The sequence below is a fragment of the Heloderma suspectum genome, chromosome 7, assembly GCF_057233095.1.
Source record: "Heloderma suspectum isolate Gila_16-S chromosome 7, 16-S_ref, whole genome shotgun sequence".
NCBI lineage: Eukaryota > Metazoa > Chordata > Lepidosauria > Squamata > Helodermatidae > Heloderma > Heloderma suspectum.
In genome coordinates this window covers 30,940,949-30,957,076 of record NC_139464.1, presented here as the reverse complement: position 1 = coordinate 30,957,076, position 16,128 = coordinate 30,940,949, and the positions used below count along the sequence as shown (strand labels likewise).

General features: G+C 46.9%; 1 protein-coding gene across 1 annotated transcript in view; it reads left to right on the top strand.

The window, feature by feature from the left end:
* Positions 1-14,957: 14,957 nt before the first annotated feature.
* Positions 14,958-16,128, top strand: part of CREB3L2 (cAMP responsive element binding protein 3 like 2) — a 109,356-nt gene continuing 108,185 nt past the window's right edge. Inside the window, exon 1 of the mRNA XM_084809472.1 lies at positions 14,958-15,442. Within this exon, the coding sequence (XP_084665598.1) occupies positions 15,341-15,442 (102 nt within the window). The 5' untranslated portion in view covers positions 14,958-15,340. The remainder of the gene's footprint in view (positions 15,443-16,128) is intronic.

The following is a 16,128-nucleotide window of genomic DNA, read 5'->3' as shown; positions in this document are numbered from 1 at the left end:
AGAACAAGCAAGGTTGAACCCGCTGGCTTGAAATAGGGCACATAAGGGGTACAATGAACATCCTTTACAATTTCCAGAGAGGGAGTCCCGTTGGTCGGTTGCAGCAGCAAAAACAACAAAGAGCCTTGAGTTTTATCTCTGGCCTGACACCAATCTTGTAGTATTTAGGATATTGCAAAACATACTGTTTTTCCAACATGGAATCCACATGCCCACTTTTTGGAATCGCTTTCCATTGCAGGGAAAATGGGATGGATGTAACGGGTCCAGTGGTGTCGTGGTAGATTTGGAAGGGCAGGTGTTCATCATGACAGTCGCCATAGCCACGCCCCCGAGGAGAGGCCAACAATTGCAGGGGGCTGTGTTTGAGCCACATCAACAAACCAGTTCTAACAGTTGTCATTTCCACCAGGAACAGGTCTTTCCTGACATCAATGGGTCTTAATTTCTCATTCAAGACCAAACCACCCTCGAAATACTTTACATTGCGACAAGGAACAATAAATAGCTCTTTCCCCACAACTACGGAAAGGATTGCAGCTACGCTCAGTGGGAACAGGGAATTCTGAGGAATGGGAGATGATGTCACTGACCCTGCTAATGAAAAACTGCCAAGGCTGTGTCCCTGAGAGCCCTGGCTCCACTACACCACTGAGCATGTTTTAGCCTTCAGTCACTATCCCTTGCTTTGTAGAGGTTATGTCAAAAATATATTGTCTACCAGAAGATTCTGTCCTTGTACATGATACACCCATTATTACATTACGGCAGGGCTGTGAAACCTGTGGCCCTCCAGATGTTGCGGGATACTGTGGTGGTGGGGAGGTAGTATGGGAAGAATGATAAACAGATTAAAACAAGGAAGTTTCACTTGATTGCAATTCCTTCTTGTCTACAGCAGGGCCCCCCAACCTTTTTGGACACGTGGGCACCTTTGGGAACTTGAGAAACTGCTGTGGGCACCACCACAAAATGGCTCCCATGGAGGATGTGACTAGTCACATAATGGCTGCCGTGGGGGCCTGGCTAGTCAAAAGAGGTGGAGGGAGAGAAATAGCAAGGCTAGAGGCTGGGAGGGAGGGGGAAATAACAGAGCAAAGGGGTAGAGGGGAGAGCAAGAGCAAGGCTAGAGGCTAGAAAGGGAGAGAAAGAAGACTTTTTCCAAAGTTTTTATTTTAAAACACTGCTTCCGAAGGGGGAAGGGAATGGAAAGCTTTGTGGGTGCCACTGGAGGTGCCCACAGGTGTCATGGCACCCATGAGCTCCATGTTGGGAACCCCTGGTCTACAGGGTTGTTGCTTTGGTCATCTTGCTTTGGGCTTGGAGAGTGCTAGGTTTTAAGAAGGTGACCGTTTCTTTTCTCATATTTGTATCCTCCAAGGGCTCACAGTGGTGTTCAAATGGTTATCCCACTTTCTCCTCACAAATCCTTCATGGTAGGTTGGGAAAAAAGCAACTGGTCAAGAGTCAGTCAATGATCTTCAGAGCAGAGTAGGGATTTGAACCCAGATCTCCTTGACTGACATCTACCACCATGAGGTTGGTCACTACTGCAGGTAGGGGCCTTTTTTGTTGGTGACTCCCCTTATTCTGGAACTCAGTTCCTTCAGAAATAAGCCAAACCTGCTTTGGACTATAAGGGGGGCTATCAGCTGCTGATTTTGTTGTTCTTTTTTTTAAGATCACATTCTGTAATTAGGAACAGAAGAAGAGCCATCCTGGACCAGGCCAAAATCCTGTCCAGTCCAGCATTTTGTTTGCATGGTGGCCAACCAGATGCTTATGGGAAGCCAACAAGAGGGCATGAATGCAATGGCACCCTCCTGTTCATGTCCCCTGGCAACTGGTATTCAGAGGCATACCGCTGTCATGGCACTGGTGGACTCTGGGGCTACTACCAGCTTTATGGACGAAACGTTTGCTCAGCAATGCAACATCTCTGCTCTACTCCTGCCTACCCCATCGAAAGTAGAGACCATCCACAGGCGTCCTCTCTTGTCTAGAGCAGCCACTCAGATTACAACCCCAGTCATCTGAAGTTCCCAGGGGCACATTGAACAAATTCAGTTTCACCTAGCCCCAGTGCCCCAGAACACAGTTGTGCGAAGCATTTCATAGCTCTCAAAGCACAATCCTCAGATCTCTTAGAGGCTTCATCGAGTGCAGTTCACATCCACTTACTGTCAGCCACATTGTTTCCCGGGAGCCGGAGCAGAAACAGCTCAGGCATTAACTCCTTCCTCTCCCTCCTTGTCCTCCTCCTGGCATCTCACAGAGGGAGGCAAGGGGGGGGGGGTTAGGCCCGGCCATCTGGTTGTTAGTAACCTGAGAAACATGCCTACCCATATCTGAACTGGCTTGGGAAAATGCATCCCCTGGTTCTGGCTGTTCCTCTTCTGAATCTGAGCTGCTATCTCCTTGCGCTCAGAATCAGTCCTGACAACTGCCTCCAATACCGGAAGTAATATATAGCCATCATGACTAGTAGCTATTGATAGCCTTAACCTCCATGGATTTGTTTAATCCCCCATTAAAGCCACCCAAGTTGGGGGCCATCATGTCAAATACTTCTTGTCAATATTTATACTTCATTTCAGTTCATGTTTCTGTTCTTATACTCTGTCTATGCTGTGGCCCACTTTGAGGACTTCTGTCAAGCAGCGGGCTACAGATCTGCAAATAGTCACACTCTGTGTCCATCACACTGTGTTTGTGGCATGGTGGAATTCAGCACCTAAGTATTTTTGTGTGTCTATCTTTGTCGCTATTATATCTGGGCCATCTATCAAGGCTAAGATTAGAAGCCATGCGTGCCACGAGAAATGCATCATGTTGAGCCCTTTCCTAGACACTCCAAAGCTGCTGTGGCTTTCTGTTGTTGTTTTTTTTAAAGCATGTTATTAGAACTTCTTACATGTCCAGAAACCACTTCTTAGGCAAAAGGATCCGGCTCATTTCCATAATTTGCAGAGCACCATATTTGATGTCCGCAGAATGGGCAGGGCCAGGTCTTTCTACGGGGTATAATGTTGCTCCTTAGCCACATGATGGAGCAGTATGAGTCCTGGTGCGCATGTTAAAAAAGAAAAGACTGGAGTGATCTGCTGCTGCTAGTGTTTTGTTAAGAACACTTGGAATTACTACAATTCTAATCATCTAAAGCAGACGTGGGGAACCTCAGGCCCCAGGGTCCCAATCTGTGTGTCACGTTCCTTCCTTCATCCTCTCCCTTCGCAATCAATATACCCCAGGAAACCAAGCTTCAGGCCAACGCTATTTTATTAGTCAATGATGAGCTTCTTTACAAATGCAGATTCTAGGAAACTCTCAGACTGCATGGAACCAGCTAATCCACACATCTAAGAATATCAATAGAGGAGACGAAGTGGAACTTAGAGAAGTTGCCAGCAGTCTGGGCATGAACTTCACAGCCAGACTTGCTTCGCAGGGAAGCCCCTGCCTTAGGGTGGCTCCCTCCTACATTGGCTTCCATTAGTGGCCAACCTGGTGGAATGTCTGAGCCCTGCCCCTAACTTTTCCTGCTTCGCTCTGCAATGGACCCTAGCATCCCTCAAGTCATGCCCCTCGCCCTCCTCCTCCTCTGAAACTTGAGTTCTCATGATGAGGATGGGGGAGCCATTCAGGCTGAGCCATCTGTCTTGGGAAGAAAGTCTCGCCATATCTGGGCTCGGGGAAGGAGTGGGCAGGCTGCTGGGCGCTCGCGCACCATGCAGCACTCATGGACATGTCCGGTGAGTGCTATGCAGTCCGCGATCGGAGGTCCAGGGGGCCAAGCGGGGGGAGTCTGTCAGGCTCCACCCATGTATCAGGCACCTGCGAGATCCCTACTATTGCTCCTTTTCCTCTTTCTCATCATTGCTACCACTTGTTTGCTTGACAGGCAGAGATTTGGTGAACAAGCAGAAAGTAACATTTACTGCTCCTCCTTCCCATCACTACTGTTGTCTGGGCCAGAGCAAGAGGCAGGTGAACAAGCAGGTTATGATGTCAGTGGGCCTTTGCTACAGTGTGGCTGGAACACTGAACAGGAGCCCTCCACACTGTAACAGGTCATGTCTACCCTTTACTCTGGCTTCGACCTTGAAGAAGGGAGAGCAGGGGCCATGAAATTGCCTGTTCACAGTTAGCAGAACCTGGTCAACAGACTGAGTAGCAGGCCCACAGATCACCTGGTCACAGTCTTCCCCACCATGGTGAGTTGTATTATGTTTCCATTTAAATGGTAGTTCTTTCTAAACATGCATGTATACATTAGGGATGTCTGTCGCTGGGAAATTGGGGGGAGGGGGGTTGGCTCGATGGGAGTTCCACAGCATGTACGACTCACTTTGCATCTGCAAGCTGAATTGCAGGCTGTTCCTTGAACCCTGGCACTTTTGTGCATTTTTTGGAATGTTAAGCAATTTATGCAAACTACAGCCAAATTTGCACCAATAACACAAATTTGCCTGTAATTTGCACAAATTGCTTTGAAATTTGCACAAATTGCACAACCTTCCCCCGCCCCCCCGCCCCAGATTCCCAGAAAATGCACGAACTGGCCCCCCTCACTGCAGATTGAGTTGGGTGCTGCAGCGGGAAGCAAAACGAAGTCCGGGGGGGGGGCTGAGCCTATGAAAACCCGTCGAACTCCACCCCCAAACAGATTTCTCTGAGATCCCTACTATACATATGAATTACCATAGGCTATACATTAGCATCCTCTTTTGTCCTCATTTTGGTGATGCATTTCCTCCTCTTTTTGTCATGCATAAATGACCTGCCCTAGGTGAGGTGCCATTTGCTGCTCCACCTCAGGCAGGAAAATATGCTGAGCCAACCCTGTGCATGATGGGACACCTCTGCTAAAACACCCAATGCGAGCTTCCCTCCCACACCTAATAGCAGTTCTTGGGGACATTTTTTGTTGGGCAAGGAAGAAAGGGCTAACCTCTACCCCACAGTTCTGATCGTCCTCCTTACCCCCCAGTAGCCATTTTTTAAAAATAATTAAAATGTGCATGCTAATTGCCTACACACAATTAATATCACATCTAGTTGGACCCATATTTATACCACCTGATGCCTATTCCATGAGGGCGGGGGAGTGGAATGTTGTGTACAGAACTGCAGATATTGCAAAACAGTGTACTGAATTTTGCAACGTTTTCCTCAGAAAGAACTGTGGGGCATGGAGCCAAATGGCCCCTGTCCAGATGTTCTCTGCAGTTTCCAGTCTGAGTTACGAGGGAAACCCCCACCTCTTGCTCTTGTGTTTGACTGGAATGCTTCAATTAAAGGCAAACTGCAGTCACAGTGCCCGGTATAACCTTCTGGACTGTTCAAATAACATATTTGGCTTTTGTGGATTGAAACTTTAGAGAGCTTTGCTCTCTGATGCACCGCTGTGCTGAACTCTACATATGGGATGATGGCAAAAAGCTATCCATCGAAGGGGAAGCACGTTTGTTCCATGTCTGGTTTCTGCTTTCCGAGTTCTCATTTTAGAGAATGCAGTACTGATTCAGCTGGGGATTGGGTGGCTCTGTTTCTGCAAAAAGCACAGAGCATTTTTGAACCGGTAATGCTCAGGAAGCCCGGGTTAATTGCTGGCAGGAAGTTTCTTTGGCCTCTGCGCCGTATGGTGGCATTTGTATATAGGAAAGACTAGCAGTTTTAGACCTACACTTGAGGAGGCTGTTTTCTGGTGAACTAGTCGAGAAGGGCCTTACAGCCCTGTTGCAAAGTGCATGCTTCATCAGCCTTCAAAACATGGTGCCTCCAGAGACACTGGACTACAACTTCCATCAACCCCCAGATGGTTGGCTGGGGATGATGTGCTGGAACTTCCAACATCTCTGAAGGGCACCAGGTTGGGAAAGGCTGCTTTACATGTAGAAGTCCCCCAGAGTGTTGCACTGGGTCTTGGGAGACCCTGGTTCAAGTCCCCCACTTAGTCATGAAGCTCATTGGGTGATGTTGGTCCAGTCACTGACTCTCAGCCTAACCTACCTCATAAGATTGTTGTGAGGATATAATGGAGAGGAGGAAGAGAAGGGCCATGTAAACCACTTCTGGTTCCTTGGAGGAAAGGCGAGATATAAATGTAATAATTTTGTTGTTGTTCAGTCGTTAAGCTGTGTCCAACCCTTCGTGACCCCATGGACCATAGCACGCCAGGCCTCCGCTCTCTCCTGGAGTGTGCTCAAATTCATGTTCATTGCATTGGTGATGCTATCTAGTCATCTCATCCTCTGCCATCCCCTTCTCCTTTTGCCTTCAATCTTTCCCAGCATCAGGGTCTTTTCCAGGGAGTTTTCTCTTCGCATTAGGTGGCTAAAATATTTGAGCTTTAGCTTCAGTATCTGTCCTTCCAATGAGCAGTCAGGGTTGATTTCCTTTAGGATTGACTAATTTGACCTCCTTGCAGTCCAGTCTTCTCCAGCACCACAGTTCGAAAGCATCAATTCTTCGGTGCTCAGCCTTCCTTATAGTCCAGCTCTCACAACCATACGTTACTACTGGGAAAACCATAGCTTTGATTATATGGACCTTTGTCGGCAAGGTGATGTCTCTGCTTCTTACTATGCTGTCTAGGTTTGCCATAGCTTTCCTCCCAAGGAGCAAGCGTCTTTTAATTTCATGACCCTCGTACAGGTTTCTCAGGAGACAGGTAAGGTGGTCTGGTACTCCCATCTCTTTAAGAATTTGCCACAGTTTGTTGTGATCCACACAATCAAAGGCTTTAGCGTAGTCAATGAAGCAGAAATAGACGTTTGTCTGGAATTCTCTTGCTTTCTCCATAATTCCTCTGCCTCTTCGGAACCCAGCTTGTACTTCTGGTAGTTCTCGGTTCACATACTGCTGAAGCCTAGCTTGTAGGATTTTGAGCATCACCTTGCTGGCATGTGAAATGAGTTCAATTGTACGATAGGTTGAACACTCTTTGGCACTGCCCTTCTTTGGAATTGGAATGTAAACTGACCTTTCCCAGTCTTGTGGCCACTGCTGAGTGTTCCAAATTTGTTGGCATATTGAGTGCAGCACTTTAACAGCATCTTCTTTTAGGATGTTAAATAGCTCAGCTGGAAGACTGTCATCTCCACTAGCTTTGTTGTTAGTAATGCTTCCTAAGGCCCACTTGACTTCGCTCTCTAGGATGTCCGGCTCAAGTTCAGTGACCGCCCTATCATGGCTATCAGGGACATTAAGATCTTTCCTGTATAGTTCTTCTGTGTATTCTTGCCACCTCTTCTTAATCTCATCTGCTTCTGTTAGGTCCCTGCCTTCTTGGTCCTTTATCATGCCCGTCTTTGCACAAAACGTTCCCTTGAGATCTCCGATTTTCTTGAAGAGATCTCTAGTCTTTCCCATTCTATTGTTTTCTTCAATTTCTTTGCATTGTTCATTTAAGATGGCCTTCTTGTCTCTCCTTGCTATTCTCTGGAACTCTGCATTCAGTTGCATATATCTTCCCCTTTCTCCCTTGCTTTTCGCTTCCCTTCTTTCCTCAGCTACTTGTAAAGCCTCATCAGACAGTCACTTGGCTTTCTTGTATTTCTTTTTCTTTGGGATGGATTTAGTTGCTACCTCCGGAACAGTGTTATGGACCTCCGTCCATAGTTCCTCAGGCACTCTGTCTATCAGGTCTAATACCTTGAATCTATTCCTCACGTCCACTGTATATTCATAAGGGTTATGATTTAGGTCATATCTGAATGGTTTAGTGGTTTTCCCTACGTTCTTCAATTTCAGCTGAAATTTTGCAAGAAGCAACTCATGATCTGAGCCACAGTCAGCTCCAGGTCTTGTTTTTACTGACTGTATAGAGCTTCTCCATCTTTGGCTGCAAAGTACATATTCAATCTGATTTCGATATTGACCATCTGGTGATGTCCATGTGTAGAGTTGCCTCTTGTGCTGTTGGAAAAGAGTGTTTCCTAGGATCAGCGTGTTCTCTTGGCAGAACTCTATTAGCCTTTGTCCTGCTTCATTTTGTACACCAAGGCCATGCTTGCCTGTTATTCCGGTGATTATCTTGACTCCCTACTTTAGCATTCCAATCCCCTATGATGGAAAGGACATCTTTTGTTGTTGTTGTTAGTTCTAGAAGGTGTTGTAGGTCTTCAAAGAACCGATCACCCTCTGCTTCTTCGGCCTCAGTGGTTGGGGCATAGACTTGAATTACTGTGATGTTGAATGGTTTGCCTTGGATTCGTACTGGGATCATTCTATGGTTTCTGAGATTGTACGCCAGTACTGCTTTTCCCACCCTTTCATTGACTATGAGTGCTACTCCATTTCGTCTAAGGGATTCTTGCCCACAGTAGTAGATATAATGGTCACCTGAATTAAATTCGCCCATGCTTGTCCATTTTAGTTCGCTGATTCCCAAGATGTCGATGTTCAGTCTTGCCATCTCACGTTTGACCACCTCCAGTTTAGCTTGATTCATTGATCTTACATTCCAGGTTCCTAAACAATATTGTTCTTTACAGCATTGGACTTTTTCACCACCAGACACATCCACAGCTGAGTGTCCTTTCGGCTTTGGCCCAGCCGCTTCACTCTTTCTGGCGCTACTTGGAAATTCCCTCTGCTCTTCCCCAGTAGTATATTGGACACCTTCCGACCTGAGGGGCTCATCTTCCGGCATCATATTTTTTAGCCTTGTGGTACGTTCCATGGGGTTTTCTTGGCAAGAATACTGGAGTGGGTTGCCATTTCCTTCTCCAGTGGACCACATTTTGTCAGGACTCTCTGCCATGACCTGTCCATCTTGGGTGGCCCTGCACGGCATAGCTTATGGCTTCACTGAGTTACGCAAGCCCCTTTGCCACAACAAGGCAGTGATCCAGGAAAGGGAAATGTAATAATACAATAGAATAAAATCTCCAGTTCAAAGATCTCTGAGAAATAGGGCTAGGCAGGGCTTCTGTTTCGAGTTGTGCTGGACAGCCACTGCCACTAAATGACACTGGGTTGTTTTTTTATATCCTTCAACTTCATATAGAAGCAGTAGTTTGGCCCTTTAACAAAGGGATGTGCAGACAGTAGATCTCAATCTACTGATAGACCATTGGGTGATTTGCAGTAGATTGCAGAGGATTTCTGACCGTCAGTGGTTTAACACTCTTCTGCTCATCTGATGGCACCAGTTGGTGGATCTTGAGGGTTCTAGGAAAAAACGAAAGCAGATCTCATAAATCTGCCCAGCCCTGCTTCAACACACGTGTTGTTGGAGAGGGTCTGATGCTCTTTCCTGTCACCCTGTGTGTGCATGTGTATGTATGTATTTATTTTATTTAATTATTACAATAGTTGAAGCTCTCTGGGCGGTTCATAACAATTAAAACCATAAAATACAACATAAGATACAATATAAAAGTTAAAAACTACCGTATAAAATAAAACTAAAAACCAAAATAAAACCTAACAGTGATGCAAAGATTGAAAATACAATAACAGATTTAAAACAGAAACTGGAAGGCTAAAATGCCTGGGAAAATAAACATGTTTTCACCTGGCACCAGAAAAAGCACCATGTAGGTATCAGGCAAGCCTTTCTGGGAAGCTATATCTGTGCACTTCCTACCTGCCACAGTGTGTAAGTGTTCTCCAGTTGGGTATTCTGCACAGACATCCAAAAGAGGAAGAATACTCCAAAAAGTCCCAAGAAATCTGTTTGTTTGTGATCATTGTGGTACTTTCTTGAAATTTTTGCCCAGTCTTTGTCTATGCTTATTCATATTGATATGGATGTCATACTTTTAACAAATTGAATAGAGACATTGTATCAGCGTTTATTTTAGTGTACGGCTTCCAGGTTTTCACCAAAATTTAGCTAAGGAGGTAATTCAACAATAAGCACATCTCAATGCATATGGGACCTGCAACAAAGTGTCCCAGTGTGGCATGCTGGAGAAGGATGAAAACACTTCCCAACACATGTCTAGAGTACTGCAGCTTCTTCTTCTAGTGTAATGGGGTTTTATTAGCATTGTAGTGTTTCGCAATAAACAATGTTTACTCTTCAAATACCCCTTGCTTAGCAGCAGCATTTTATGTCCTGTTCCAAAGGATTTGTCTGACTGAAAGTAATTTAGAAGGGATGTCATTTCAGATACCTGTCAGGAATGAATCTGAGCATGTGGAGATGTCTGGCAGCTCAGATTCAGATTCAGAATGGGAACAGCCAGAACAGGGGGAGGCACCCTCCCTAGTGAGCCCAGATATGGCGAGACTTTCTTCCCAAGACCTTGACACACAGATGGCTCAGCCTGAATGGCTCCCCACATTCCTCATCATGAGAACTCAAGTTTCAGAGGAGGAGGAGAGCGAGGGGCATGACTTGAGGGATGCTAGGGTCCGTCACAGAGTGAAGCAGAAAAAATTAGGGGCAGGGCTCAGACGCTCCACCAGGTTGGCCATTAATGTAGGAGGGAGCCACCCTAAGGGAGGGGCCTCCCTGTGAAGCAAGTCTGGCCAAGAAGTTCTTGCCCAGACTACTGACAACTTCTGTAACTTCCACTTCATCTCCTCTACTGATATTCTTAGATGTGTGGATTAGCTGGTTCTATGCAGTCTGAGAGTTTCCTAGAATCTGCATTTGTAAAGAAACTAGTCGTTGGAAGAGGATCTGAATTATCTGTTGAAATGAAATCGCTGTAAAGGCACTGAAAAACAGAACAACTTTTAGGGAGACATTTGTGCAGCCCGATCCTATGTATATGTGGAAGTAAGTTTCACTGGTCAGGTTTGGACAATCAGCGGGGGAAACAATGCAGCATCTGTCGTTTCCCCTGCCCCCGCACATGCCAGTCATGCTACCAGGATTACCCTAATTACCTGTGCTGCATTGTGGGTTGCTGTGTCATCCAAACCCAGTACTGGGCACAAGCATAGTGACTTTTCATCCACCCTACAACCCCTACTGCAAGCCGTGGGTTGTAGGGTGGGTAAAAAGTCACTACACCCATGCTGGGTTTGGATGACATGGCAACTTGCAATGCAGCACGGGTAATTAGGGTAATCCTGGTCACAAGTGATGCTGCATTGTTTTCCCCACTGATCGTCTGAACCTGGCCTCTGAGTCCAGTGGCTCTTACTTCCAAGTAAGCATGGATAGGATTGTAAATTTAGTGAATGTTCCATAGCTTTGATGGAAGGGTAAATCCCTTCTCTTGGAAAAAATATGCTGACTTTAAGTATCTTCAAGTTATATTTTTAGTTGTGCTGATGTTGTGACTAAATACAGTGAGTAAGGGTGAAATCCAATGCATGTTTAGGCATAAAAAAGTCCTACAACTCCCAGCATAGCTTGGACTTTTTCTCTCTCTAAATATGCATAGATTGTGCCTTAACAATGCAACCTTATACACGTCGACTCAGAATTAACCCCCTTTGAGTTCAATCATTGGGACTTACTCCCTGGTAAGTGAGTGCAGGATTGCACAGTAAATCTCTCTTTTAATCCCTCATCGTGTGGAGTTTTATTTATTTGGTTTTTTTATTTATTGCATTTTAAAGCCGCCCATTAATCAAAGTTTTCTGGGCGGTGAACAGATTAAAACAGGTTGAACTAGGTATTGCTGTCAACACAAAACTGTCCTTTACAATTGAACACAATGAATGCTGTGGAATACAAACTGAATGAAAGGTAATGTCACTGTGATTTAAAGTCTGTTTGCAAAAGAAAGGGAAATGCAAACTCTCTTATACATGTAGGCCTAGCATTTAAAAAAGTTATTCTGTGATTTGGAATTCAGCCTCCAGCTGGCTATGGTAATCTTGGCTTTGGTAAAATATAGCCTTTGATTCATTTTGGCAATTTGTTCTCCTCTTAAGATAGAAAATGTCAGTTCTGCACTATTGAGGAGGCAGCCCTTCTAGTGTTGAATAAGTAAAACCAGCCCTACCATTAGGCAGAGTGAGGTAGCTATCTCAGGCAGCAGATGCTGTCCAGATGTTTCCCATCAGCATCCTGGCTGTTCCCATCTTCTTGAGCTTGTGCCCCAACAGCATCAACACTTGCATGGGCTGTCTGTCTGTCTCACCTAATTGCTTTCTCCCAATGTGACTACAGCAGGGGTACAGAATCTCAGCCCCAACGGCCAAATTCTACCCCCTTTCCACCCTTTGATGGTTTCCCAGCTTTTCTGCAGATTTGTCCCCCATTCTAAAAGGTTGAAATGCCTCTCCTAAGTTTTCATTACTGGCAATGGATGGTGGAGAAGCATTTAAAGGCAGCCGCCAGCGTGATCACATCACTCCGGTGCTGAAGGAGTTGCACTGGTTACCAGTTGTTTTCTGGGCCAAATTCAAGGTGTTGGTTTTGACCTTTAAAACCCTATATGGTTCCGGCCCAGCCTATCTCAAGGAGCGCCTCCAGCAACACCAGACAGGCCGCTCAACAAGATCAGCCTTGGATGGCCTTCTCTCTGCCCCATCAGCCAGGACAGCTAGGCTGGTGAGGACGGGGGAGAGGGCCTTCTCTGTGGTGGCTCCCCCTCTGTGGTACTCCCTCCCTAGGGAACTCCGCCATGCCCCCTCTTTAATGAGCTTCTGCCACACATTAAAAACGTGGTTGTTCAGGCAGGCATTCGGGGTGGGCTAGGGTATTTTTTAGAAAATACAGTTTTAGGTCACAACTCCCATAATCCCTGACCATTGGCCATGCTGGCTGGGACTGATGGGAGTTGTAGTGTAAAACATCTGGAGGGCATTAGGTTGCCTACTCCTGGCCTAGCAAATTTCTGGTGTCACAACGTACATTCTGAACATTCATAACAGGAGATTGAATGCTGGCAGGCCCGGCCCTGCCATGAGGCAAAGTGAGGTGGTCACCTCAGGCGGCAGTGGTTGGGAGGTGCGGAGGGGACAGTGACAGCAGCCCCCTGGATGAACCTGTCTGGTGGAGGACAGCACTTTGTGTTCCAGGCAGCCTTCTCTCCTCCCCCTAAGCTAGCCTGCTGCCCTCAGGTGTGGTGGAGGATGCTCTGCCATTACCAGTGTAGAAGTAAAAGTAAAATTGAACTGCCAGTCTGGTTGGTTTCTGTAATATGGGGAGGTGCCATCTTGTCCTTCACCTCAGGTGGCAAAATGTCTTGGGCCGGCTCCGAACACTGGAGCAGACCAGTCTTGGCCCTCTCTTGTGACAGGTGGGCTGGCTACCTTGTATTTTGTGTATAGAGGTGTTTGTTTCATGTCCATCCTTCACCGTATGAAAAAAAAATTTAAGCACAGCTGTTTGCTAAAATAATACAAAATTGCTCTGAACATAAGAAGAGCCCTGCCGGATCAGAACAAAGGCTAATCTAGTGCAGCATCCTCTTTCCCCATATTGGCCAACCAGATGACACCATAAGGCCCACAAACAGGACATGTGGACAATAACCGTCTTCCACTGTCATTCCCCAACTGGCAATTCAGAGGCATGATGCCTCTGAACCTGGACATTGCAAGTTGCTACATGAGCAGTACCCCATCTAGGGACTGGAGGTTGGGGGAAGGGTAAAGTAGGTTGGTGATGTTGTAAGCACCAGCCAATCAGTGCCATCTACAGCTGTTTTTTCCCCATTTAAGCTGCACAATACCGAAAGCAGGACTGCAATTTTGTTTGCTTACTACATTTATGTAGCACATTTCTGCCAGTGCATTCAAGGAAAATTACAATTTAAAACCACAATTTACCTAATAGGCATGATCCTGAAGGAATAAGAAATGAGGAAGGAGGAAGAAGAAAAACAAGCAAATGCAGGCACCAAGTCTTGCATAATGGTTACATAATGACCCAGTAGGTCATTATCTACTGCTGTTGGATGCACCTTTTAGAACTCGCCTGGAAACAAATGCTGTTGGACTACAACAACATCTGTTCCCAGGCCATCACCCCATACTATTGGCCATGTTGGCTGGGGCTGATGGGAGTTGTAGCAGTTTAACATCTGGAGGGCACCAGATTGGAGAAGACTAGTATATTTATTATTTATTGCATTTATATCCCGCATTGCATTTATTTATTTATTGCATTTATATGCCCTGTAAGCCCAAGGCTCTGCCCCCAATTCAGCCCAAAGAAGGGCCATAAATCTTCTAAACTTAGTAATTAATGAATTAGCAAGGATTTAAATCCAGGTCTGCACAGCCCAAGTCCAGTGCACTCTATCCACTACGCCACACTGCCTCTGACCACCTCCTACAGGCAATCGTCATGTTCAGCTAGGCCCAGCTGTCTCTTCGCTCCTTGTGCCAGGAACAAGCATATCCTCATTTCCCCCCACTGATGTTTACTTTCTGCAGGACGGACTTTGCTCCCGGTTGCCTAAAGACGGATTAACCGCTCCGGAACCACACTGGGAAACTGACACCGCCGCGCCTCGGGTGTTTCACCCAGACGCGCCGCCCATTTGCTCGGAGCAGCGCCCTCTTCTCTTCCCCCGGCAAAACGTCAGCCGAGACGGCGTTCTTGCGCCGAGCAGGGCGCCGCCCTCGCTCCTCCGGCGGAGCCTCCGACCCTGCATTTCGGTTCGGCTCTGCTGCGCAGCGGGCGGGGCTTCTCCCAAAGCTGTATTCTTGTCGCTAATTCATTGGTTGCGCAGCGCGCCGGTCCCTGAACGCTGCAGGTCCAGCCGAGTGGCTGGAAAGGCCAGAGCCGGGAGGCTATTGGTCAGCGGGGACAAAGCGAAGCGGGGACCCCCCGCGCCCACGCACACGCGCGCGCACACCCCAGGGCCTTCCCCTCGGTGACGTAGATGGGATTCCCCGCCCACATTCCACCGCTGGAACGCTGTCGCAAGCGACGGTGGTGGAAGAGCGAAAACGCGCAAGGAATCGGGTTGTGGACTCGGATTGGCCGGGGGCCTTAGAAGCAGGCGCGCTTGGCGCCGGCGATTGGCCTGGGGGCGGAGCCGAGCTTCGGTGGGGGCCGGAGGGAAGGCTGCAGCTGCTGTCAGTCTGGGGCTGTGGGGAGGGTCTCCAGCAGCTGCTAGAGCGATAGAGCAGAAGCCGAAAGCATAAGCTTAGCCGAGGAATACGGATAGAGGCAAAACTCTCCGGCTGCTGCAGTCTCGGAGGGTAGTGAGCCGCTGTAGGTTGGGAGCTGTTAGCCCTTGGAAGTTTTCAGATTTATTCTCTATTTTCCACCCCTTTTCAAAGTACAGGGGGAATAAAGAGGAAGGGGTGTGTGTCTATTATTATTATTAATAATAATAATAATAATAATAATAATAATATAATACTGCCTTATGGAACAAGGTTGTTTCCTGTGGCTGTAACTGAGGTGTCCCCAAGAGTGCGTATTTCTCTCCTCCCTGGCCCCGTGGTGTGGTTCGACCTGGCCATGGAGGTGCTGGAAGCTGGGCAGCCCAACCTGTTACACTGGGATCGAAAGCTGAGTGAGCTGTCGGAACCGGTGGACTCCGATATCCTCCTCTACAACACGGTGAGAAAACAGGCGTCGCTGGAGCGGAGGGTGGGGGAACATGGCAAAACGGCCTGGGGGGGCTGAATTCTATTGTTCAGAGGATCGCCCCCGTTTTTGGAGCAAGGAGGCAGAGTGCTTTAAGTCGTTTTTTTTGAGGGGGGGGGGTTACTCCTTCTGGATGGAGGAACTGCAAGTTTTGGTTAGTGCACATCTGGATTCAAAAAGTTACCCTGCCATTAGCCGTCTTTGGGCTTTCATTATGTAGGTGGAGTCTCTTTTGGGAATGAACTGATCTGGAATTGGCAACTCTTGTACTGTATCTCCCCCCTTCCCTTTCCTCCCTTGCTTTTCTGACTTAAGCCCCCCCCCCATATATATGTGTGTGTGTGTGTGTGTGTGTGTATATATATATATATATATATATATATATGTAAACCTATTCAGTCTGCTCGTTGGCATTAAAATAAGTGCTAGATATTTATCTGGCATATGAGTAGTGTGGAGTTCTCAAAACAGCTTTATAGTTAAAAATGGAGGAGAGCCTGGAGTTTGGAATTTCAGCAGAAGGGAAATGGAGCTGCTGACGCAAGGAGGAAATTACTTGAATGTTTCTCTGTTTCTCCAAGGACTCTGTACAAATTGAATGGTTTTTGTGCAGCAGAAAGCTCACACTGCCTGCCCCCAATGATTCCTATTTCTTCAAA